Consider the following 21,657-nt stretch of genomic DNA (forward strand, 5'->3'; position numbering starts at 1 on the left):
AAACACAGAGAATCTAGATAACAAAAAAAAACTACGAAGCAGTATAATATCATTTTCTCTTCACGCGGTCTGTGTGTTTTGGGTCGATTTATTCAGGTCTCGCACTCGCAGCAATGTCTTTAACGGTTAATGGTTCGTTTGTTTTCGACACACCGAGAATCGGCATCCATACATGGAGTTTCGAGCGTGTGTTTGTGTGGACAAGAAAATGGATCTTTGTTTTAGAGTATTTCGATGCGCTTTTTTATTCATACACATTGGTTCTATAAATTAATTCGGTTACTTATAGCTTAAGGTTACCACTTCTTTTTGTTGTTTTTTTTTCTTCCTCTGTAATTTATTGCTCAAGTCTTTCGAGATTCGATCTAGCTTTGTTGTTACGCGTCATTTTTCGTTTGTTTCGTTTCACTAGGTCGTAATTGATCTACGCCTATCGATTGGTTACACCGAATTGCAGAGCAGTTTCCCGGAACAGGCGTCGGAGACTAGGTCTGCATGGATTCGTTAGAGTTAACAGAATTAAATTTCACACGCGCTAAATGGCTTAACTAAACTCCCGTTGCTGTTTCACAGAAATGCTGTTGGGAAGCAATGCGCTCCCGTATCATGTAACTCATGCACTCTCGCACTCACACTCCAGTCACTTATCCTCTCATCGCGCTCGCACGCTGCGTCACTCATTCGCTGCAGAAGCACCCATCCTTGGAGTTCTCCTTGATCCAGTCCAGATACTGCGTGACTCGGGTGTAAACTCCCGGGTAGTACGGCCGGGCACACCCGTTGCCCCACGAGACCACTCCGATCAGCTCGTACCGCTTGTCGGGTCGGGCCGCAATCAGCGGACCGCCGGAATCGCCCTGGCACGAGTCGCGGCCACCGACGCCCAGGTAGCCCGCGCACATCATGTTGTCCGTAATCATCGACGAGGTGTAGTTGGTTTCGCTGCTGCACACGTGGTTCGCGATGACCGGGACTTCAACCTCCTGCAGCGTGCAGGACGGTTTGCCGTCCTCCTTGAGGGTGCCCCAGCCGGTCACGGTGCCGTTCGTGCCGACGTACGTCTTGGCTGGAAGGGAGAAAACAGAAAAAAACACAAGAGAGGGGTAAAAATTGTCAAAAATGTTAAACAACGTAAAGAGGTTTAAAGCAACGGTGAATAATGGAACCGAAACAATAATGTGTCACCTGGGTGGGATTCGTGCTGGGAATGCAAAAAGATGTTGTCAAATGTGTGTCATGTGGGTTGTTTTTAAAAAAAACTTTAAGAATACGCCGAAATCATCGACAGATATGAAGAGTTTGATGACTTAAACTCGATTCTTGTTTAAAACAGAGAAACTCCAGACATTAAGGTGAAACTGGACGCCAGTTCTCTGACAAGTTTTGTTCAACTGTAATCAATTTCTGAACTAGACAGATTACTTGCTTTCTTTATTATATGTATTTAGTAATTTCTTCGAAAAAAAAATCAATAAAAGTTGCTCACGGATAACTGCTCAATATTATCTCCTATAGGTTTACAAACCTACCATATGAGCAGTTCTCTATAGAATCGGTCTTTTTTCTTTAATTTTAATGTTTGTATTTTTTAATCCAGCTGAAACTTTTTTGGTGCCTTTGGTATACCCAAAGAAGCCATTTTGCATCATTAGTTTGTCCATATAATTTTCCATACAAATTTGGCAGCTGTCCATACAAACTACACTGAAAAAAAAATGATACACGGTAAATTTTTTTTGGGGATTTTTAATTTCACTTTTTGTCTCGAAAACTTGAATTGCAAAAAAAACACTATTTTTATTTATTTTTTGATATGTTTTAGAGGACATCAAATGGCAACTTTTCAGAAATTTCCAGAATGGGCAAAAAATCCTTGACCGAGTTATGATTTTTTGAATCAATACAATTTTTTTCAAAAAATCGAAGTATTAAAATTTAATTTGCAATCAAAAAGTACTTTAGTGAAATTATGATAAAGTGCACCGTTTTGAAGTTATAGCCATTTTTATGTAACTTTTTGCCTTCCTCACCTTACTGAGGAAAGGCTATAAAATCACTCGAAAAATGAACTTCTCAATTAGACCTCCTAGACCCACCTTCATGTATACCTATCGACTCAGAATCAAATTCTGAGCAAATGTCTGTGTGTGTGGTGGGATGTTGATCAAAAAATTGTCACTCGATTATCTCGACATTGGCTGAACCGATTTTGTCCGTTTTGGCGTCATTCGATCCGTCTTGGGGTCCCATAAGTCGCTATTGAAAATTATGCAGTTTTGTTAAGTACTTCAAAAGTTATGCTAAAAAAACAATTTTGACTCAAGTTCGGAAGATTGTTAAAAGGGTGGTTTTTGTAAGAAAACCTGTCATGTTATACATTTTCAAAAAGGTATTTGAAAGACCTTTCCAACACGTCCAAGACATTGAAGATCTGTTATAAGCACTTAAGTGTCATTTATGCACTTTTTGGAGGCCGGATCTCAGATATTTTGATGAAACCGTCGTCCGGATCTCTCATGCGACATATCGTTGGATAGGTAATCAAAAGACCTTTTCATCAAGCACGAATTGGATTGGGGATCTGGCTACCCTATCATAAGGTATAAGCATATAAGTGCCCTGCAATATGAAGACTATCCAATCTAGTGGTATGAATAATGAGTCAAATTGATAAAACACTGAAAACATCGACCTTTTGTGTCTATTTTGGATAGCACCCTTTAAATGTGAGGAAGGCACCAACCACCCTAGGGTGGATTAAGTTACGTTTTTCAAAAAAGTCGCAGTTATTGATTTTTTTTAAAATAGTGCCCATGTTTGTCCACTTTTGAAAAAATACATCGAAAAATGAAATTGAAAAATGTTTGCGACCAATATTTCGATTTTTTGAAAAAATTGTATTGATTCAAAAAATCATAACTCAGTCAAAAATTTTTTGCCCGTTCAAGAATTTGATGTCCTCTAAAACATATAGAAAAATTAAAAATAGGTGTTTTTTGCAAATCAAGTTTTAGGGGACCATCCATAAACCACGTGGACACTTTAGGGGGGGGGGGGGTATGGCGATTGTCCACGATCCATACAAAAAAGATTTTTTTTGTATGGACAATTGTCCACGAAGGGGGGGGGGGGGTAACAGATCCCAAAAAAAGTGTCCACGTGGTTTATGGATGGTCCCTAGTGACAAAAAGTGAAATTAAAAATTACCAAATTTTTTTTTTACCGTGTATCATTTTTTTCAGTATAGGCAATATCCATACCTACAACTTTGCCGAAGACACCAAATCGATCAATAAATCCTTCAAAAAATACAGGTTTTTGAATTTTCACATATCATTTTTGTAAAATTTGTATGGAAAATTATATGGAGAATCTACTGATGCAAAATGGCTTCTTTGGGCATACCGAAGGCACCAAAAAAGTTTCAGCCGGATTTAAAAATACAAAAAAAAATGAATGACCGAAATCTCCGAGAATTGCTCAAATGTCATCTTGAAATTGATCGCATTTTTGTTAAATCTGATGAACTCAAATTAGCTGCCGATTTGAATAATTTGAAAACTATTATTCCATTCTAATGAAAAATACATTGATAATGTTTTGATTACAAACACGAGCAAAAAACTCGTTTTAGTTACAATTACACATTGACATATGTAAATTTAGGAAAAAAGGTGTCTGGGCCCAGTGAAAAAAAAATGTAATTCAACCCAAAAATGACGATTTTGTCGCCGCAGTGTCCTGATGTTAACAATGATCGAGTTCAAGCTGCTACAGCAGCTAGAAGTCGCCTGACAAAAAACTTTTTCTAGAAAGAGATAACTAATCTGATGCAGCTGCCGTATACATGTATTTTGAATGTGTTAGTAAATTTCTGAGAAGAAAGCATTATGATAATATTATTATATGTTTATGTCTCACAGAAAATAAAAAAAAGCGGTCAAAACTTTCAACTTTTTAGTTTTGATAAATGGGCCCTAAAATATAAAAGTTAAGTTTAATTTTATGTTATTCCCTCCTCTCTTAACCTTTGCCAAAGCCGAAAAACAAAAACTTATAATAACTTCTTCTAATTCAATCAGTTTAGTTGTGGTATGTGGAGTTAAAAAAAAAAAAACAATGAAAACAATAGAATAAAACCGAGTCAAACACTAGTTGTTAGAATCACCACGGCTTATCTTTCTGTTCTAGATCGAAAATAAAAACAACGATAATTTACGTTTCTTTTATTATTTTTGGACAGTTGTTTTCAATGTAATTTTTGACACATCTTTTATTTAAACATTTCACTTGTTCGTAAAACAATTCAGCAGGTTGAGTATGTTGCAATAACGGAAGCCGTGTAAATCCAGAGGATCGGATGAACTAGATACTGGCAGCCTATTTTTGCGCTTCAGGTGATTTATTGAATTTGTCAACTTCACCATCCCAGTTCAACGCGATGAATCGGGCCAGTGTATAGTTCAGCCTAGGTTCGGCAATTAATAATTTTCGAAGTTGATCACTGTACACTCCACAGGTAAGCTCAACAAAAAGGCAATCCTGTCGGAACTGCTCCTCGAAATGGCACCGCTGCGAATAGATCTCCAGTTGGTTAATAAAGTCCTCCATGGGTTGATTTGAAGTCTGGATGCACTGATGAAAGCAACGCCGTTGGGTCGTCAGATGCTGCTCCAGCCTTATTTTAAATTCACCGTAAGACGCTGCTCTTATGTCCTCAAAAGAGTAAATTCTGACCAAGGTCCAAAATAACCTTGGACCACTTAATCTTATAAATTCTGCAACCTGCCTTTCGGGAGGTATGTTGTTGACTTTGAAAAAACGTTCTATGCGCGACAGATACTGTTCGTAGCTTTCTTCTTCTATGATGCGATTCATATCGGCTCAAGTGGGCACTCTGGTCGTTCTCTACGGGCACGAGACGTGGACGATGCTCGAGGAGGACTTGCAAGCGCTTGAAGTTTTCGAACGGCGAGTGCTTAGGACGATCTTTGGCGGCGTGCGTGAGAACACTGTATGGAGGAGAAGGATGAACCACGAGCTGGCGCAACTCTACGGCAAGCCAAGTATTCGGAAGGTCGCCAAGGCTGGCCGGATCAGGTGGGCCGGACACGTCGCGAGAATGCCGGACGCGCTGGATGCGCGCCAACCGAACCAGACTATCAATCCGGTGAAGTTGGTGTTCAATTCGGAGCCGGTTGGAACGCGGCGGAGGGGGGCGCAACGAGCAAGGTGGTTGAACCAAGTGGAGGAAGATCTGGAAAGTGTGGGAGTTCCGCAGCGGAATTGGAGAGAAGCAGCCCAGGACCGAGTTAGATGGCAACGCATCTGGAGACAGCTCATGACCCGGAGGTTGTACGAGCAGTAAAAGTAAAAAGTAAAAAGTAAGTAAGGGCAAACTAATGGGAAATTGGACGAGCTTTCCGGTAAAAATATTTACGAGACTGAAAAACTAAGTCTGTCATATAGAAATTGTCAAAACCACCAAAAATCCCGTTTTTTCAACATTTTTATTTTTAAAACCGCTGTATCTTCCCAAGGTTTGGACATAGGACAATGGTCATTACGGAGACTTTTATGTAAAATTGTCTGGAGAATCGATTCCCACTACCGGTTTTTAAAAATTTTTACGTTTAGACCACTTTTCAAAAAATCAGTTTTAGTAAATGATTTTTGTTTTTTTTTAGGAGAGACATACCATCCTGCATTTTTCGTCAGTCTTTTGGTAACATCTTAGGCTATTTCCTCAAAAATTTTGAGCGAAAAAAAAATCGTGACATCACCTTCAAATTTAACTTTTAAATTTAAAAATGACATAAAAGTGGCTTGCATTTTTGTTTCAGTGTATTTTTATCAGAAAGCCCGTCCGATTTCCTACAAGTTTGTCTTTGACCACTTTTTTGATACGATGCAACGGCTTCGAGATACAGTAAATTTTAAATTGCAAAATACTAAAATATTTAAATACCTTACGCCCTTCTCAAATGTTATTCTCGAGTACTATTGGCTCCAAATGCACAAAAATGACTTATATAGGCCTAGGATAACATGTCTACAAAGTTTCATTGAAATCGGAGAGGGTCGGGTACAAAAGTATCAGAAAAATTCCTGATTTGAGCTGGAATTGCTCTTTGCGGAAAGTCGGATCAAAACAAATCGCTTCCAAATTTTGGGGGTTTTGGGGGCCAAATAGAACTGAAAATGCCTGTTCTGATCGAATCAGTTCATTTTGAATTTTTCCAATGCAACTTCAAGCCTAATGAATATGTTACCGAAATACCAAATGTTTAAAAAAAAATCAAAATATTGAGCGCGCCGGCCCAATGACGAAGCACAAGTTGCCACCAACCGACGCACTTTCTTTGCGTTTACTTTTCGCACTTGCTCGCGAAAAGTGAGTAGCAAAAAAAAGTGCAATACAAAAAAAGAAGTGAAATTGATTGTTTCCTCTGTAGAGTGCTGCTTTAATGAAGTTAAAAGAAACAAAAACAGTAAGTGACGACGGCTGAACAACAAAGACAAGAAAACAAAACGAAACAAATAAGAGTAAAGAAATGTGGAACTTACACGGGTCGGACGGCAGACAGATCGGCCGAATGAAGTCGGTTATCGGGACACGGTCGTTGAGCCGCAGCAGGGCGATGTCGTTGTCGAAGTTGAGGAAGCTGAACTTTTGCGCGATCGCACGCAGCACGAAGCGCGTTTCGGGCCGGACCGAGTCGTCGCAGCGGTTGTGCTCGCCGAACGTCACCTTGATCATGAACCACATGAAGCTGCGAAAGGGGGAGGGAAAACAATGTTGAATTGAATTTCAGGACTCAAATCTCAAAAATCCTGGCCTATTTGAGTCCTTCACGATTTCTCTTGAGCTTATAGGTAGTAGGTAATCTAGGAAACATCTTTGACGAAGCGTGTTAAAGGGATTCGTACACTCGAAGAATGTTACAGAATTTATAACATTGCTTCTCGACACTCCAACTTTTTCTCCAAGCTTTTCAGCATGCTATTTTTTCGTGAAACTTTGCTCTAAGATGTAATTTTGGTCCATGATCATGAATCCATTTTTCGATATCTCTGGATGTTTACTAAGACACAGTAAAAGATTTGTAGCTCGAAACCATAAAATAATAGAAATTTGATGTCAATGGAACGTTTGTGTAAAATTGGACGCCCAATTTAATGGTGTACTCGAAATAAAAAAAAAAAAACATTTAAAATCGAAAAAAAATAAAAATATATTTTTAAAATTGTTGTCATTTTCCGTTACTCTACTGTCAAAAATCGAAAGACATGACTTTTTTTATATAAATTTTATGTACATTTCAAATTTGCAATATCCTATAAGGGCAGGGTTACTTTTAGAGTGTTTCAATGGTACACAAAGTTGTAGAACAGACAAAAACACAAATTTTGAGTTATTAATATTTGAGATTTTTATGTTAATATAGTTTTCGGAGCCACACAATTGTTTTTAGGCAAAATTTGCTGAACTTTCCGAAAAAAAACTTTTTAAAGCACACGATTATGATTCAAATTTTGAAAAACTGGTCATAAATGGTCACAACTATCACCTTAAAAAATCGTAATTTTTTTTTCTTCTTCTTTTAAAAGTAACCCGACCAAGGCCGTTGCAAATATTCTTTTTATGTCCCTCGACTCTAACAAAAGTCGAAAAAGGAAAGGGGCAAGAAAAATAGTTGTTAAATTTAAAGAACAAGCCACGGTTTCAACATTTGAAAAAGTATTAAAAATGGTTTTTGCAATTCCGTCGTAAAACTATTTACTTTTCCTGTCATTCTTGAACGACGAAATAGCCTACTTTTCTGTACCAAAAATAACAGAATCGAATAGGAACACTTTTAAAAATAAATGCTGAAAAGTTCTACTTTTCAGCACTTGTTTCGAAAAGTAACACTTTTTTTTTATTTAAACGATTTATTGATAAAACACATGAAAATTTGACATAAAATTTCACTCAGTGTGTGCTTTTTGGAATTGCAGAAAATGTTGTATGGAACTCGTTGCAAAATTTGATTTTTTTCAGCACTCTTGGTATTTATCCAACTCGGGGAATCTCGTTGGATAAATGTTTATTTTTGAAATATTTTCCAACTGTTAAGGGTTTTCTCAAGACTATTATTTTTTAAACATGTACAGGGTTCATGCACTATTTTTGAAAAAAAGTTTTTCAATAGTATTTAAAAAATAGCTGCATTGAAAATTCTTATTTTAAATACCGGGGTGACTTTGATAGTCATAGTTTTGGTTGTTAAAATCAGGTTAAAGGTGTTCAAATTTTATTTTTACGTCGAATGTACAGTATGTAAAAAAAGTATTTACACCCCTTGGGCACTATGCACATTTTGTGATGAAACATGTAACAATTTAAAGTTTGACAGAAACCTAGTACTACGTTTTGTTCAGAAACTCATGCCGAACATTTTGCTACAAAAAGCTCATGAAAAGATGATTTCTATAAAAAGTTATATAACAAATACTATTACTAAAATAAAAAAGGTGCAAAAAAAGTTTGTACACCTTTCGAAAAATTAACTTATATAAAGTTATTTGTTGACAAATCACCATAAATCCAGTCTCCCAACTCCAAATAGGCATCCTTGACTGATTAAAAAAATAATTTGGATTAAATATAAAGTTTACTAACTAACACTACTAACACAAATGCTCAAACGAAACCATAACAACGTTTTTGCCTATGTATTTAAAAACGTGGGTTTTATAGAAAACCTGGATGTATGGGTATCAAAAGATCGGAAATTTTATGCCCTTTCCGATGCCACATAGGTTGACTTGTGAATTGTGGGCAGGTTCGGATGCCGGCGGATTTTCCGACGACGTAATTCCGAGTTGGTACGAAATTTCAACGAAAAATCTATTCTATCGATACAAATACCCCCAAAACGGTGTTATACCCACTCAAAAATGTTTATTTAGCAATTCTATGGTAATATATTGACATTTATTTGAATTAAAAGTTTGCCAAAGTTTAGATAAGTTTTATATAGAATTTCCAGAGTTATATAAACTTTTATACTAAGTAGTTAGTAAACTTTATATTTAATCCAAATTATTTTTTTTAATCAGTCAAGGAAGCCTATTTGGAGTTGGGAGACTGGATTTATGGTGATTTGTCAACAAATAACTTTATATAAGTTAATTTTTCGAAAGGTGTACAAACTTTTTTTGCACCTTTTTTATTTTAGTAATAGTATTTGTTATATAACTTTTTATAGAAATTTTTTTAGGTTAGGTTTTGGCTTTCGGTCTGTTTGGGGAATCAAAACACTTGTATGTTCTCTTCATCCGACGTTTCGACCCGTTTTGGGCCTTTTTCAAGGAATCTAGGGGTAGATTTATTGGGTAAGGCACAAAAACATAAAAAATGTACACTTATGCTAGGCTTACCGAAATGGGAGTGTTTGTCGTTAGGGGATGCTCCGTCAAGCACAGAACTGTCTGGTAGCGGGGTAATCTGTAGTTTCAGAAAACAAATAAATATTTCTAAATCTACAAATATTTTTCTCTCCGTGCACTCACGTTTCAGCGAAACTGGCCGCTATCCGGTATTCGCTCGTCATACGGGTTCGTTTCAACACGAAACGCGAGAATTTTTGGGGCACGGATAAATCTGAAACTACAGATTACCCCGCTACCAGACAGTTCTGTGCTTGACGGAGCATCCCCTAACGACAAACACTCCCATTTCGGTAAGCCTAGCATAAGTGTACATTTTTTATGTTTTTGTGCCTTACCCAATAAATCTACCCCTAGATTCCTTGAAAAAGGCCCAAAACGGGTCGAAACGTCGGATGAAGAGAACATACAAGTGTTTTGATTCCCCAAACAGACCGAAAGCCAAAACCTAACCTAAAAAAATTTATTGATACGGTCGAATAAACAGCAGGATTTTTATAGAAATCATCTTTTCATGAGCTTTTTGTAGCAAAATGTTCGGCATGAGTTTCTGAACAAAACGTAGTACTAGGTTTCTGTCAAATTTTAAATTGTTACATGTTTCATCACAAAATGTGCATAGTGCCCAAGGTGTGTAAATACTTTTTTTACATACTGTACCATCGTAAGGTGGCTGATATAGTTTTTAACACAAAATATCAATGTTTATATTTAGTTAACTATGTTTTTAAGCTTTTTTAACACAATACATATAAATTTTAGGTAAAATTGCTAGAAAATCAGTATTTTGCCTGAAATTTGTTAAAAATAGTTTTGGTTATAAAATTATAACATTTTGCATAAAATTGGTTCCACGGAAAATGCCTTCAAATTTGGAAATTTTATTTAATTATGTTTCAAAAACTCATAATTTTTATTATTTACTTACTTCGTTTACCAACTACTAGTGGAAATTTGTTTGAAGAATCCAAAAATGCATTCCATTTTCCGATTTGAAATCATGTTCATTGAGAAAATAATGACAAGTGAATGAAAATAATAGTATTCATCAACGTTTTCATAATTATAGTAAACTAACTATTGAACTTTTCAAAATTTAATGAAAACTCCTTCTAGAAGTACCTTGAACCTTTCTCTACCCCAGTCAGTATGATTCCATACAATTCCGTACGTATTTTATTTGTACTCTTCATTTTGCGAAAAAAATCTCAAACCTATCAAAGTAACGGCTATCAAAGCCACCCCGTTTTACGGTATCTAAGTATTGACGACTTTATTTGCAAAAAAAAATCAAAATGTTTTTTTCAGCTTAGGCTGGTACAAACATTTTTATTTTTTTTAAATATTTGCATCGGCCTTATAAAACTTTTATTTCCACTAATATTTTTATGTTTATTGAATAAAACATTGTTTTGACCCTTGATTTTTCGGACCTTCTTCCCTTTCAAAATTTCAATGGAAATTTAACTGCAATCAACTGAAATCAATTTAAAAATTCCCCTGCGGTTAGATCAATTTAAGCATGTTTGGATTTATTCAAAAATAATGATTGAAAAACAACTAAACTAGATAAAAATGCATTTTAATGTACTTTTATCATTCGTATGTTGAGACTGTGGCTTGTCATTTCAATTTCTATATTTTATTTATTTTTTACTTCTCCCTCGACCCCGGCCAGAGCTAGAAGACAAAAACTTTGAAAAATATTTGCAACGGCCTAACGATATAATTATTGAGTTTCGATTACGATAACAATAATCCATCGTTTGATATCAAGCAAAGTGAAATTTTGTATGCATTTTCATCCTATTAAATGTTGTTATTTTAAAATCTTACATAACAACATTTAATTGCAAATTATAAAAATTCGAGTATTTTCAAAAAATACGGTTATTCGTATTTTGTTAAATATTTGAAAATGAGTTATCGTCCGTTATCGAAAAAATGATAACGATTGCACTCAAAAAAATGAGTTCGCGTAAACGTGAACAGAGTTCATACCAACGGGAAACAGGAAGAAAACTGTTCACTTTCATGGTGCAATGCACTATAAAAGTTGAACAGTTTTCTTCCTGGCTCCCGGTGGCATGATCTCTGCTCACGTTTACGCGAACTCATTTTTTTATTGTGGTTATCGTTTGACGCTAATACTATCGACGATAATTTTATCGATTAACAATCTTGAAAATGGCTTGTCTCTCGATTTTTGACAGTTGAGTAACGGGAAATGGCAACAATTTTAAAACTATTTTTTTAAATGAGTAATAGCTTTTATTTGAATTTTGAAATTTTTGAACTCACCCCTTGACACAATGTGCCGCCGTCAGCACGTATCGGTCGTTGATGAGCATGCCGCCGCAGTAGAACCGATTGAAGTAGCTGAGCCGGGCCATCCACGGGAACTCGTTGATGCCCGTTGGCTGACCGCCAACGATTCTCGACGCATCGTTCCGTTCTCCGCAACCTGTCGGGGGGGAAAATAGGTGGGAGGTGAAAAAGAGCGAAAGGTGAACCGCAAACAACAACAAACTCGTAAACTTGTTCATTATGATGTACTTTACGATATCTTGGCTCAAAAGAGGAGCGCTTTCTTTGGTTTCCACAGATAATGGAGCTAACAGCGGGCCCAAGAATGAGCCGGGAAATCAACTTAATAACCCAATTGACCCGATTGGAGATGGTGCGGCAGAAGCCTCTCCACGCCCCGGGGGGAAAACAATAAATGAAATGGATTTTCCGACTTCTTTTGAGGCACAACAATACTGCCTAGTGGTGTTGCGTAAGGGAACAAGCAGAACTCGAGTACAACCTGGAGGTGCGTATAACAGTAGCAAGTAAGCAATCAATTACCTTAATTATGTGGTGAGCTGCATCGTGTTCCTGTTGTTCCACCTTAGAAAGAAACGTCCCAAGACTAATATACTCATTAGTCGAACTAAACCAGAAGCTGTTCGAAATCATCTTCGACAGCTCATCGGGAAGTTAATTTGCTTTTGCGAGAAAATGATTTCCACTTCCCATAACCATCATCATCATCAGCAACTTTTTCATCTCAGCCGAAGCAGCGCCACTTGTTCACGCCTTTGTTTAATGACCTGGGCTTCTTTTCGGTGAAATCGAGAAGAGTTTTGCGGGAACACAGAAGATTAGCTAATGTACGGTACTGAACAGACAAAAACTAAGCAAGCAGCTTTCGAAGGAAAGTGAGAGCAAACTCGGCTGGGGACTTTTTTTTTTTTTTTTGGTTAGTGCTCTTTTTTTAGTCCGGAACCGTGAAATGGAAACATCAACAAGTTGTGGGTAGAGTTATGCAAGGTTTCGTGCCAGAAAAAAAGTGCTAATTTGCGTTGAACGCGGATCGGTTACAATCACTCAGCATTCAGTAAGCGCATTTTCGTTGATGACTCGCGCTATTCATCCTGATGAACAGCAGGACAAAAGTGGGCAATTGTGAGGCAATCGGGGAAGCTTAAGGTGAAAGTTTTTTTTTTGTCTTATGGAAATTGTTACCATTTTTTGCAGAAAAAAGGTTCAACCAAAAACAATATTATTTGACAACTGGAATATATTGGGACAACAGTCTTAAGCGACTATCCACAAGCCACGAGGACATTTTTTGGAAATCTAAACCCCCCCCCCCCCCCCCCTCGTGAACAATTGCCCATACATAAAAAAACTTTTTTGTATGGAGCGTGGACAATCGCCAAACCCCCCAGCTATATTTTTCCTTTTATAAATCATCGTATTGCTGAACTTTTGCAGCAACATTTGATAAAGGCGCAGAGGCATTTTGACAGCTGGAGCTAAATTTCAAGCTTTATTTTCATTAAACAAAAATTAAGGCAAAAAGTATCACATATTTCTGAAAATATTTTTTCTTGAGCTTTTATGTCGATAGCTAATCTGTACTATTTTTTCTGAATTGTTGTCTAGATTACTTACAACTTGGCTGAAGACAACAAATCAGCCAATAAAGTTCCTTTCCAAGAGACAGATTTTTGAATATGAACAAACAATCTGCTTAAATTGCATGAGGACTTTTATGGACGGAACTATGTTGTTTAATTCCTGTTTTGGTCATAAGTAAGGCTACCAACTGTACGGATTTTTTCCTTACCGTACGGATTTTCGACCTTCTCCGCGGATTTTTTACAGGCCGGAATTTTTGTACGGAATTTTTCGCATACTTCGGATTTGTACGGAATTTTAACAACTTTTTAAAAATTTAATTGCTTTTTTAATTGCGCCAAAGCTTTCTCTAATTATTTTTATTTAACTGTCAGTTTGATTTTAAAGGGATAACTTGCATAATCGTCTGCCTATGTGGATCAATCAGACCGCGCGCTGGACTTACAATCCAGAGATCACCGGTTCGAATCCCGAGGCGGGCGCAAAAAAATTCTAAGTGTAAATATAGGTATTTGGTGCCCTCTCCCCGTGCCATACCTTCACAATTAGGAGACCCGGGAGGCGGAGTCTTGTCGCAAAAAGAACGATACACGCCTGTGGAACCGTTGACGAAACCGCAAGGTTTAAGAGGGCCACATTATAAGGTGTTACGTCGATTCCGTTTGCATAATTTTCCGGGTTTTTCTCAGTTCAAAATTGATTGTCAATTATTGTTCTTTTCAAATTCCTTACAAAACATATTTATTAAATAAAAGATCAAATTTACACCTAAAATTCAGAATCGAGATAATCGTTCTCTCAAAATTTATTGAGGGCTCAGTGCCAAAATCGATAGAATAATGGTACCAACTCACACCATCATAACAAATGAGTTCATTCGTTAGTTGAATCAATAAATCTCCAACAAGTGTCATACATCGACTTCTGACTTCTCCATGGTCACCAAGGCCGAGGCAGCTAAGTCATTGGATTGGTTTGTCAAAGGTCTCTGGTTCGATTCCCGTTGTCGACACTTTTGGTTTTTTGTTTGACGGATGAACTTTTTTTGCAAATGAACCTCGAGAGAATAGTTCTATCGCCCATCTCGAGCTGTGTTCTCTGCGTCCGTGAATGGTACCACTATTCTCTCGACTCGAGACCATCATTCTCTCGGACTAGCGCTGCCAGTTTTGGGTGTACGCTTATGAAAACCTTGTGTTGTTCTTATATTGTCACTTTGGCACTAAACCGAATCGAGCGATTTCCACTCTCGCCGCACTATTTCTCTCCGCCTTTTTCTGTCAAGCTTAAATTGGTATTACTCGATCAGTGTGTAAGCCAACTTTGTTGTGATTCCTCCATATTGTTTTGATTGACGAAAATTTATGTCGGTGGATGAACCAACTTTTTTTGTTTATTTAATAAAAAAAAAACCAAATATGCACTATTTTTAACTGCAGAAATGATCAACATCATAATCCAAAATCTATTTGCTGATGCTATTTAGCTTGACAGAAAAAGGTGGAGAGAAAAAGTGCGGCGAGAGTGCAAATCGCTCGTTTCGATTTGGTGCCAGAGCGACAAAATATTTTTTTAGTGACGTTTATCCTCGCATTCAACACAACTTGTTACACTCACAATTAGACTTGATAAGTTTGTGAAACGTAGTGTCAGATAAGTAGCCGCGAAAATTCGATTTATCTCCGAAACCACAATATTTATAGGACCTTTCCAATAAAAACTCTAGAAATGTTTTCGTGAAAACAATGACATCGATATTATTCGTAAAAGCAAATTTGACGTTTCGTACACTAACAAAAATATTTTTAATTCCCAAATTCCAAACTTATCTAAATAATTCCTTGACAGTTTTTGTTATACCATGGTGTCATATAGGTAAAGTATACGGATTTTGGCTCAGCAAGAGTTGGTAATTAAATAAAAATACAAATCTAGAGTTTTTTTTATAAAAGGTCTAATGAACCAAATTTCCAGCTTTGACTTTTGGGTGGTTCTGAAGCCGCCTTGAGTCAGGGGTATTAAAAAACACCCAAAAAGCAAAAACTGAAAATTTTGTTTATTGAACCTTTAAAAAAAACTCTACAATTGTAAAACATATCTTGGGAAAACATGGAAAACAGATGATTGTAAACTAAATTTCCAGCCTATTTTTTACAAAAAGTATCACAAGATGCTTTATACATTGTTACAGTCATACTATTATCATTTTTTATTTTTATTTTTTTCAAAATTTCAATAAGTCATGAAAATGTTGTTTTTGTTCAATTTAAAATGTTTGATCCCAACATTTTTAATTTGTGAAAAGGATTAAAAATGCTCCGGATAGAAAATACAAAAAAAAAATATTCAATGTCAATCCTAAAATGGTTCAGTCTTTTAAATGGAAATTTCAATTTCCAGAAATTCAAAGAGGGGGAAAAACTTGAAATAAAATTTGCCAACGATTTGTAAAAAACAAAAATTTAAAAATTTCCAAGTTATAGACACTTTTGGTAAAAATAAAAACTGAACATAACATTTTAAACAGACCTCAAAAATGTAAGCAATCTTCATATCAATTCAAAAAGGAAACAAAAACCACACACAAAAGCAATAAAAGACACATTTTGGAAATCGCACCCCCCCCCTCCCCTCTCCCATCGTGGACAATTTCCATACAAATAAAATATTTTTTATGGAGCATGGACTGGACAACCTCCCCCCCTTCCCAAGTGTCCACGTGGTTTGTGGATGGTCCCTACAAATAGTTCAAATTTCAGGGATATTTTAATAATTTGACAAATTTCAAGCTTGTATTCCTCAATTTGGCTTGAAAAAAATTGCGTAGTTCAGGCAAGCTCTTTTTCAACCACGATAAAAAAATAAGAAAGTAAAACCAACTAGCAAAACAACAATCAACATCGTAGATAAAACAGCAGCTGTGCTTTGACCCACAAATCGATAAAACCCCGATACGTTACTTGCACTCCATTTGTTCTCACCCAAATAAACAACAAAATCAAAGTGAAACTGGCGGCATAAACGAGAGTGAAAATGCCCCCGGTACCTATATTCAATCATTTCGTGATTGATGGATGAGAAGTAAAAAATCACGATCGAATATCACTTTCTCATCGATCTCATTCACGGCGGGATGCACTCGCCACGAAAGGGTTTGTAGGCTCAACGGAAGTGACTTGTAATAAGTTCACTCACTTTGAAAAATTTCGAACTGCGCTCTGCAGTAAACTGGATCAAAAACAACGACCAAAATGTCAATGAACTTTTCGGTTATTATATTCAGTTTCTTTTCGCTGAGTCCCACAAGACCGCAAGTTATTTTTAGCTCACCCGAAATGACAACCCGGGAGACACGATCAATTCGATCGACTTAAGATCCGTATCAAAAAAACTACGAAGGGGGAGGTACTCTGACATTAATTAACCGCTGTCTGGTAAAACCGGTTCGAATAAAGACATTAATGTGCACAAACCAGGCCGCCTTCAGATTTTGCCAAAAAATTAAGAGATTCGACATTTCGAAGGAATTCCTTTTGTTTGGAAACATTCGTTCCAAAGTTCGAATCGTTTTGTAATTGGGAGCCACAAACAGACTCATCCACACACTCACTAGTGGGGAAATGTTTACGAAGAGTATGAAAAGCAGAACCAAAATATTTATCACCATCTGAATGCTGGAAAGTGATTCTGGGGGAACGAAGACTCGCGTGATAATTTATTTGGCACGTCGATCCCTGTTGCTTCGCTTAAATTTGATCCCATTTTTGTGGAGCAGGAATCACAAATGTGAACAGGTGACCTTTATCGGAATTCTGGTTTTTGAATTTTGGACCAGATAAATATATTTTAAATATCAATTTCATGTAAAGTAGCTTAGTGTTTTGAATTCGATATTATGGAAGATATTATCTTTTAACTCCTCAAATACCACATCAAATATGCGTATAAAAACTAATTTCGAGCTCTTGATATTTGAAGTTTTAATTGATATGTTTTTATTGAAGGAATTTTCGGAAAAGTTAACAATTTCAGAAATTGTCACTCATAGACACTATAAAAAACATGAAAATATTTCGAAAACGGAGCCATTTATCAAAAGTAAAAACAATTTTCGCATGCAAATTCGATTTCAATTTTAAAACCGTTAAAAAAATTTGGGTAAGATTTCTAAACCGGAATGACATTCATAGGATTTCCATTAATTTTTGAAATAATTTCCAACTGTTAACGTTTTTCTCAAGATTAATATTTTTAAAACATGTACTGGGGTAGACCACACAGGGTCCATACACTATTTTTGAAAAAGTTTTTTCAATAGTTAAACACTAGTCAAACAAAAGTAGTTGCGATGAAAATTCTTGTTTTGAATTCCAGGGTAACTTTGATAATCATAGTTTTGCCTTCCTCACCTCATTGAGGCAAGGCTTTAAAATCACTCGAAAATTGAACTTCTTAAATATACCTTCTAGATATACCTTCACGTATACCTATCGACTCAGAATCAAATTCAAACTGTGGGGATGTGTGTAGACATGATTTTTTTTCCACACGATTTTCTCAGAACTGGCTGAACCGATTTTGGCCGGGTCAGCCTTATTCGATTCGTTTTGAGGTCCCATAAGACCCTATTAAAATTTATTCTGTTTAGTAAAGTATTTAAAAAGTTATGCTAAAAAAAAGATTCTTGTATCTACAAAAAAGGGTAATTTTTTTTTGCATAACCTCAAAAGGCCGGGTCTTTTTGTTTACGTGCAAGAGTCGCGCCAGATGCGAAACGCCCGGTTGCCACATTGCTTCAAATCAGAGTCTGCATGTTTACTGGAAAAGTCTGTATCAGGTATATATTTTTTCATAAACTTATTTTCATTATTTCTTTTTAAATGTAAGGAAGGCACCAACCACCTAATGGTGGATTAAGAAACGTTTTTCTTGATAAAATCAGATTTAAGGTTTTTTCAATCTTATTTTTAGGTCAAATGTACCATCACTATGGTTGCTGATACATTTAAAAAAAAAAAATCAATTTTTATAATAAGCTAAATAAGGTTATAAGCTTTTTCAACAAAATACAGATAAATTTTAGGCAAAAATGTTTAAACTTACAATTTTGCCCAGAATTCGTAAAAAATAGTTTTGTTTATAAAATAATCGATTCATAATGCATTTTAAACTGAATTCGAAACACGAATCAAAAGTTTTCACACTTAATATGAAATTTGTTCTACTGAAAATGCCGGTAAATTTGAAGATTTTTTTGAATTACTTTTCAAAAACACGTAGTGTTTATCATTTACAAACATATGTTACCTTCTCCAAGTGGAAAATTGCCCAAAAAATCAGAAATTTCATTCCGTTTTCCGATTCAAAATCATGTTCATTCAGAAAATCATGACACTTTAATGCTAATTATCAACATTTTCTAAATTAAAGTTAGCTAACTTTTCAAACTTTTCAAAATATTATGAAAACTTCTCTTAAAGTACTTTGAACATTTCTCTACCGCACACAGAAAAAAAAATCATGGTTATATTACGTCTGGGAAGGGATACATCTTTTATGTCAGAAAAATGTGTAATTTTACCTCTGAAAATGTGTAATTTTACCACTATTCTGATGTAATGTCGCTTTTTCAGTATAAATTTAGGTAAAATTTCACCATAAAAGAGGAAATATTCAACCTTCTAAAATTACACCTTCCAAATTTGCACATTTTTTTGCTGTGTACCTGTTCAATTTGTACTCTTCATTTTGCGGCAAAATCTCAAACCTATCAAAGTCACCCCGGCTATCAAAGTCACCCCGTTTTACGGTACCCATTTTTCATCAATAGTCCTCATTAATACTTACAACTTTGCCGAAGACTCTATGAGAAAATTCTTTTAAAAACGTATATCGAATATTATCATTTTATATGGATCTCAAATTGAATGGAGACATATATGGGGTTAGCCAATGGTAAAAAATTGCTTCTTTGGTCATAACACATAATTAGCCGATTACGTAGAGAATTGCTCTGAAGCAAAAAAAAAAACGTGAAAAGAACTTTTTAATGAAACTATCAATAATTTGCATTCTGAAGACAACATAATTGTCTTTTTAATTATTTTGGTTTTTGAAACCTTGACTTTGAAAACATAAAAAAATGTATTGCAACTACACAGAAAAAAATGTGTAAATTTAGATGGCGTAATTATGGAAGGTTGAACATTAACTCTTTTACACCAGAAAAGTGGTAAAATTACACATTTTCAGAGGTAAAATTACACCTTTGTTCTGACATAAAAAATGTAACCCTTCCCAGATATAATAAAACCATGATTTTTTTTTCTGTGTATCTTATGTATTGAAAACAAGGCTGATAAATACAGGCTTATTAATAAACGATTTAATTTTCTTAATCTAGACCTCGACGATTATCAACAAATTTGGCAACTAATCTGGGTCAATGATACACCTGATTGTTTCACTTTTCCAGCACATCCAGAGGCAACTCAACGAAGATGTTTTTCCAGTTTTCCCTCCATTAACCGAGTGATTCTCTGTAGGTCACCTCGGAGGAAAAAGACCCAACCAACCTGGCCATAGGTAACACACATAATTCTGCACAACCGTGCCCGTACGGTATCCCTCTTCATTCAATAATTATCCAGCAAACCCGGTCAGATTCAAGCATATCGCGTTAGCTCAATCATCCATTATTCTACTTTAATCTGATTACCACGGATTGAAGCACCACCGCGGGTTGTTACAAGAAGCAGGCTATACTTACGACAACTGCAGGCACTGGCCGGCGTATCGTGTGCCGGTGCCCTGTTGGAGGCTCCTCCACCGAACATCATCTTCACGTTGTCGATGATGCCCCGGTGCTCGTCGGAGTTCTTGCCGGAAGATGAGGAGCCCGCCGATGAGGACGCTGGAGTGGCCATCATCTCGTACTTGCCACGAGCCGCCAATTTGGCTTCCACGACGAGGGTGGTGGTGGCCAGCATCCAGCAGCAGATCACCGCCACCATCACCACCAGGGAAGGCACTCTTCCCCTGGATAGCAACGCCATCTGGCTCATGTTTTCTGGATGTTTTAGTTTCTTCTTGGATCACTCGTTATTTTGATCTGCCAATTTTTGTTCTCGTTTTGAACGGATATAACAGTTTTCTTTCCGGGATTATTCACTCAGAACGGCAAACGCACCGTAACAATCCCAAAAACACTGATTTTGACCATCTTTTTCGTGACACTACACAAAAAAAATCTCAAATTTCTCCCTGTCAAAAGAAGTTGTCACCTCAATACCACACTTTTCACTATTGTGCGCGTAAATGACTTTTTTGCTTTCTTTCCCGCGCTCTCCTTTTGACCGCAACCAACAATACACACCCCCTTGGTAGAGACAGGAAGAGTACCGCACACGTCTGCACCGGCCGACCGACAACGATCAAACTGTTCAATGCCATTCGGCGGTGCGATCGTCGAAGGCTTTCTTCCGCGCGCGGGCGAGTGACTTGAACGTGCGCGCTCCCAACGAACCCGGAGTGCGGGCGCCGGATCTTCTCCTTCTCTCTCTTTGCTCTTGAAATCTCACGCATTTGAGCACTTTCTTCGATGATGGTGATGTTGATGACGATTGGTAGAGAATGTTGTTGTTGGTGATGATGACGATTGGTTGATAGTGGCATTTTTGTTTGGTGGTGATAATAATGATCAGTATGTTGACACATTAAAGTGCAAAAGTTTATTCAATAAATACTGGATATTTTAAAATACATCCATAAACCTCGTGGACACTTGGAGGGGGGGGGGGTCAGCGATTGTCCACGCCCCATACAAAAAAAAAGTTTTGTTTTGTATGAAAATTGTCCTCGAGGAGGGGAGGGGGTTTGATTTCGATTCCTTAACAATATTTTTTTTTTGTTTTTTGAAATTTCTATGTGACAGACTTGATTTTTCGGTCTCGTAAAGATTTTTATCTGAAACTCGTCCAATTTCTCCTAAGGACATAGGATAATGGTCAATATGCAGGTATTTATGTGAAGTTGTCTGAAGAATCGATTCCCACCACAGTCCAGACTCGATTATCCGAAGGCCTCGGATAATCGAAAATTCGGATAATCGAATCACGAAAAAAAATGTTTTTTTGTTGTCTAATTTTTGATTGTTGAGCATAGGTATGACCCCTAAACTACGCTAAAATTATTTAGAATTTTTTAATCCATGAAGGTGGCCAAAATGGTGGTGATGCAATGTTGAAAAAATGCATTTTATAATTTAAAAGGCAATCAACAACTCATATTTGACTAAAATGGGGTCGTAGAACT

At 36.5% G+C, this 21,657-nt stretch overlaps 1 protein-coding gene across 1 annotated transcript in view; it reads right to left on the minus strand.

Annotated features, from left to right (window-relative positions):
- Positions 1-308: 308 nt before the first annotated feature.
- The window catches only part of LOC120415828 (uncharacterized), a 78,377-nt gene continuing 57,028 nt past the window's right edge, over positions 309-21,657 (minus strand). The window contains exons 18-21 of the mRNA XM_052706028.1: positions 20,114-20,399; positions 11,737-11,899; positions 6,568-6,773; positions 309-1,066 (exon numbers count right to left, since the gene is read on the minus strand). Coding sequence (XP_052561988.1) covers positions 678-1,066; positions 6,568-6,773; positions 11,737-11,899; positions 20,114-20,399 — 1,044 coding nt within the window. The 3' untranslated portion in view covers positions 309-677. The remainder of the gene's footprint in view (positions 1,067-6,567; positions 6,774-11,736; positions 11,900-20,113; positions 20,400-21,657) is intronic.

Source organism: Culex pipiens, chromosome 1 (assembly GCF_016801865.2).
Source record: "Culex pipiens pallens isolate TS chromosome 1, TS_CPP_V2, whole genome shotgun sequence".
Lineage (NCBI taxonomy): Eukaryota > Metazoa > Arthropoda > Insecta > Diptera > Culicidae > Culex > Culex pipiens.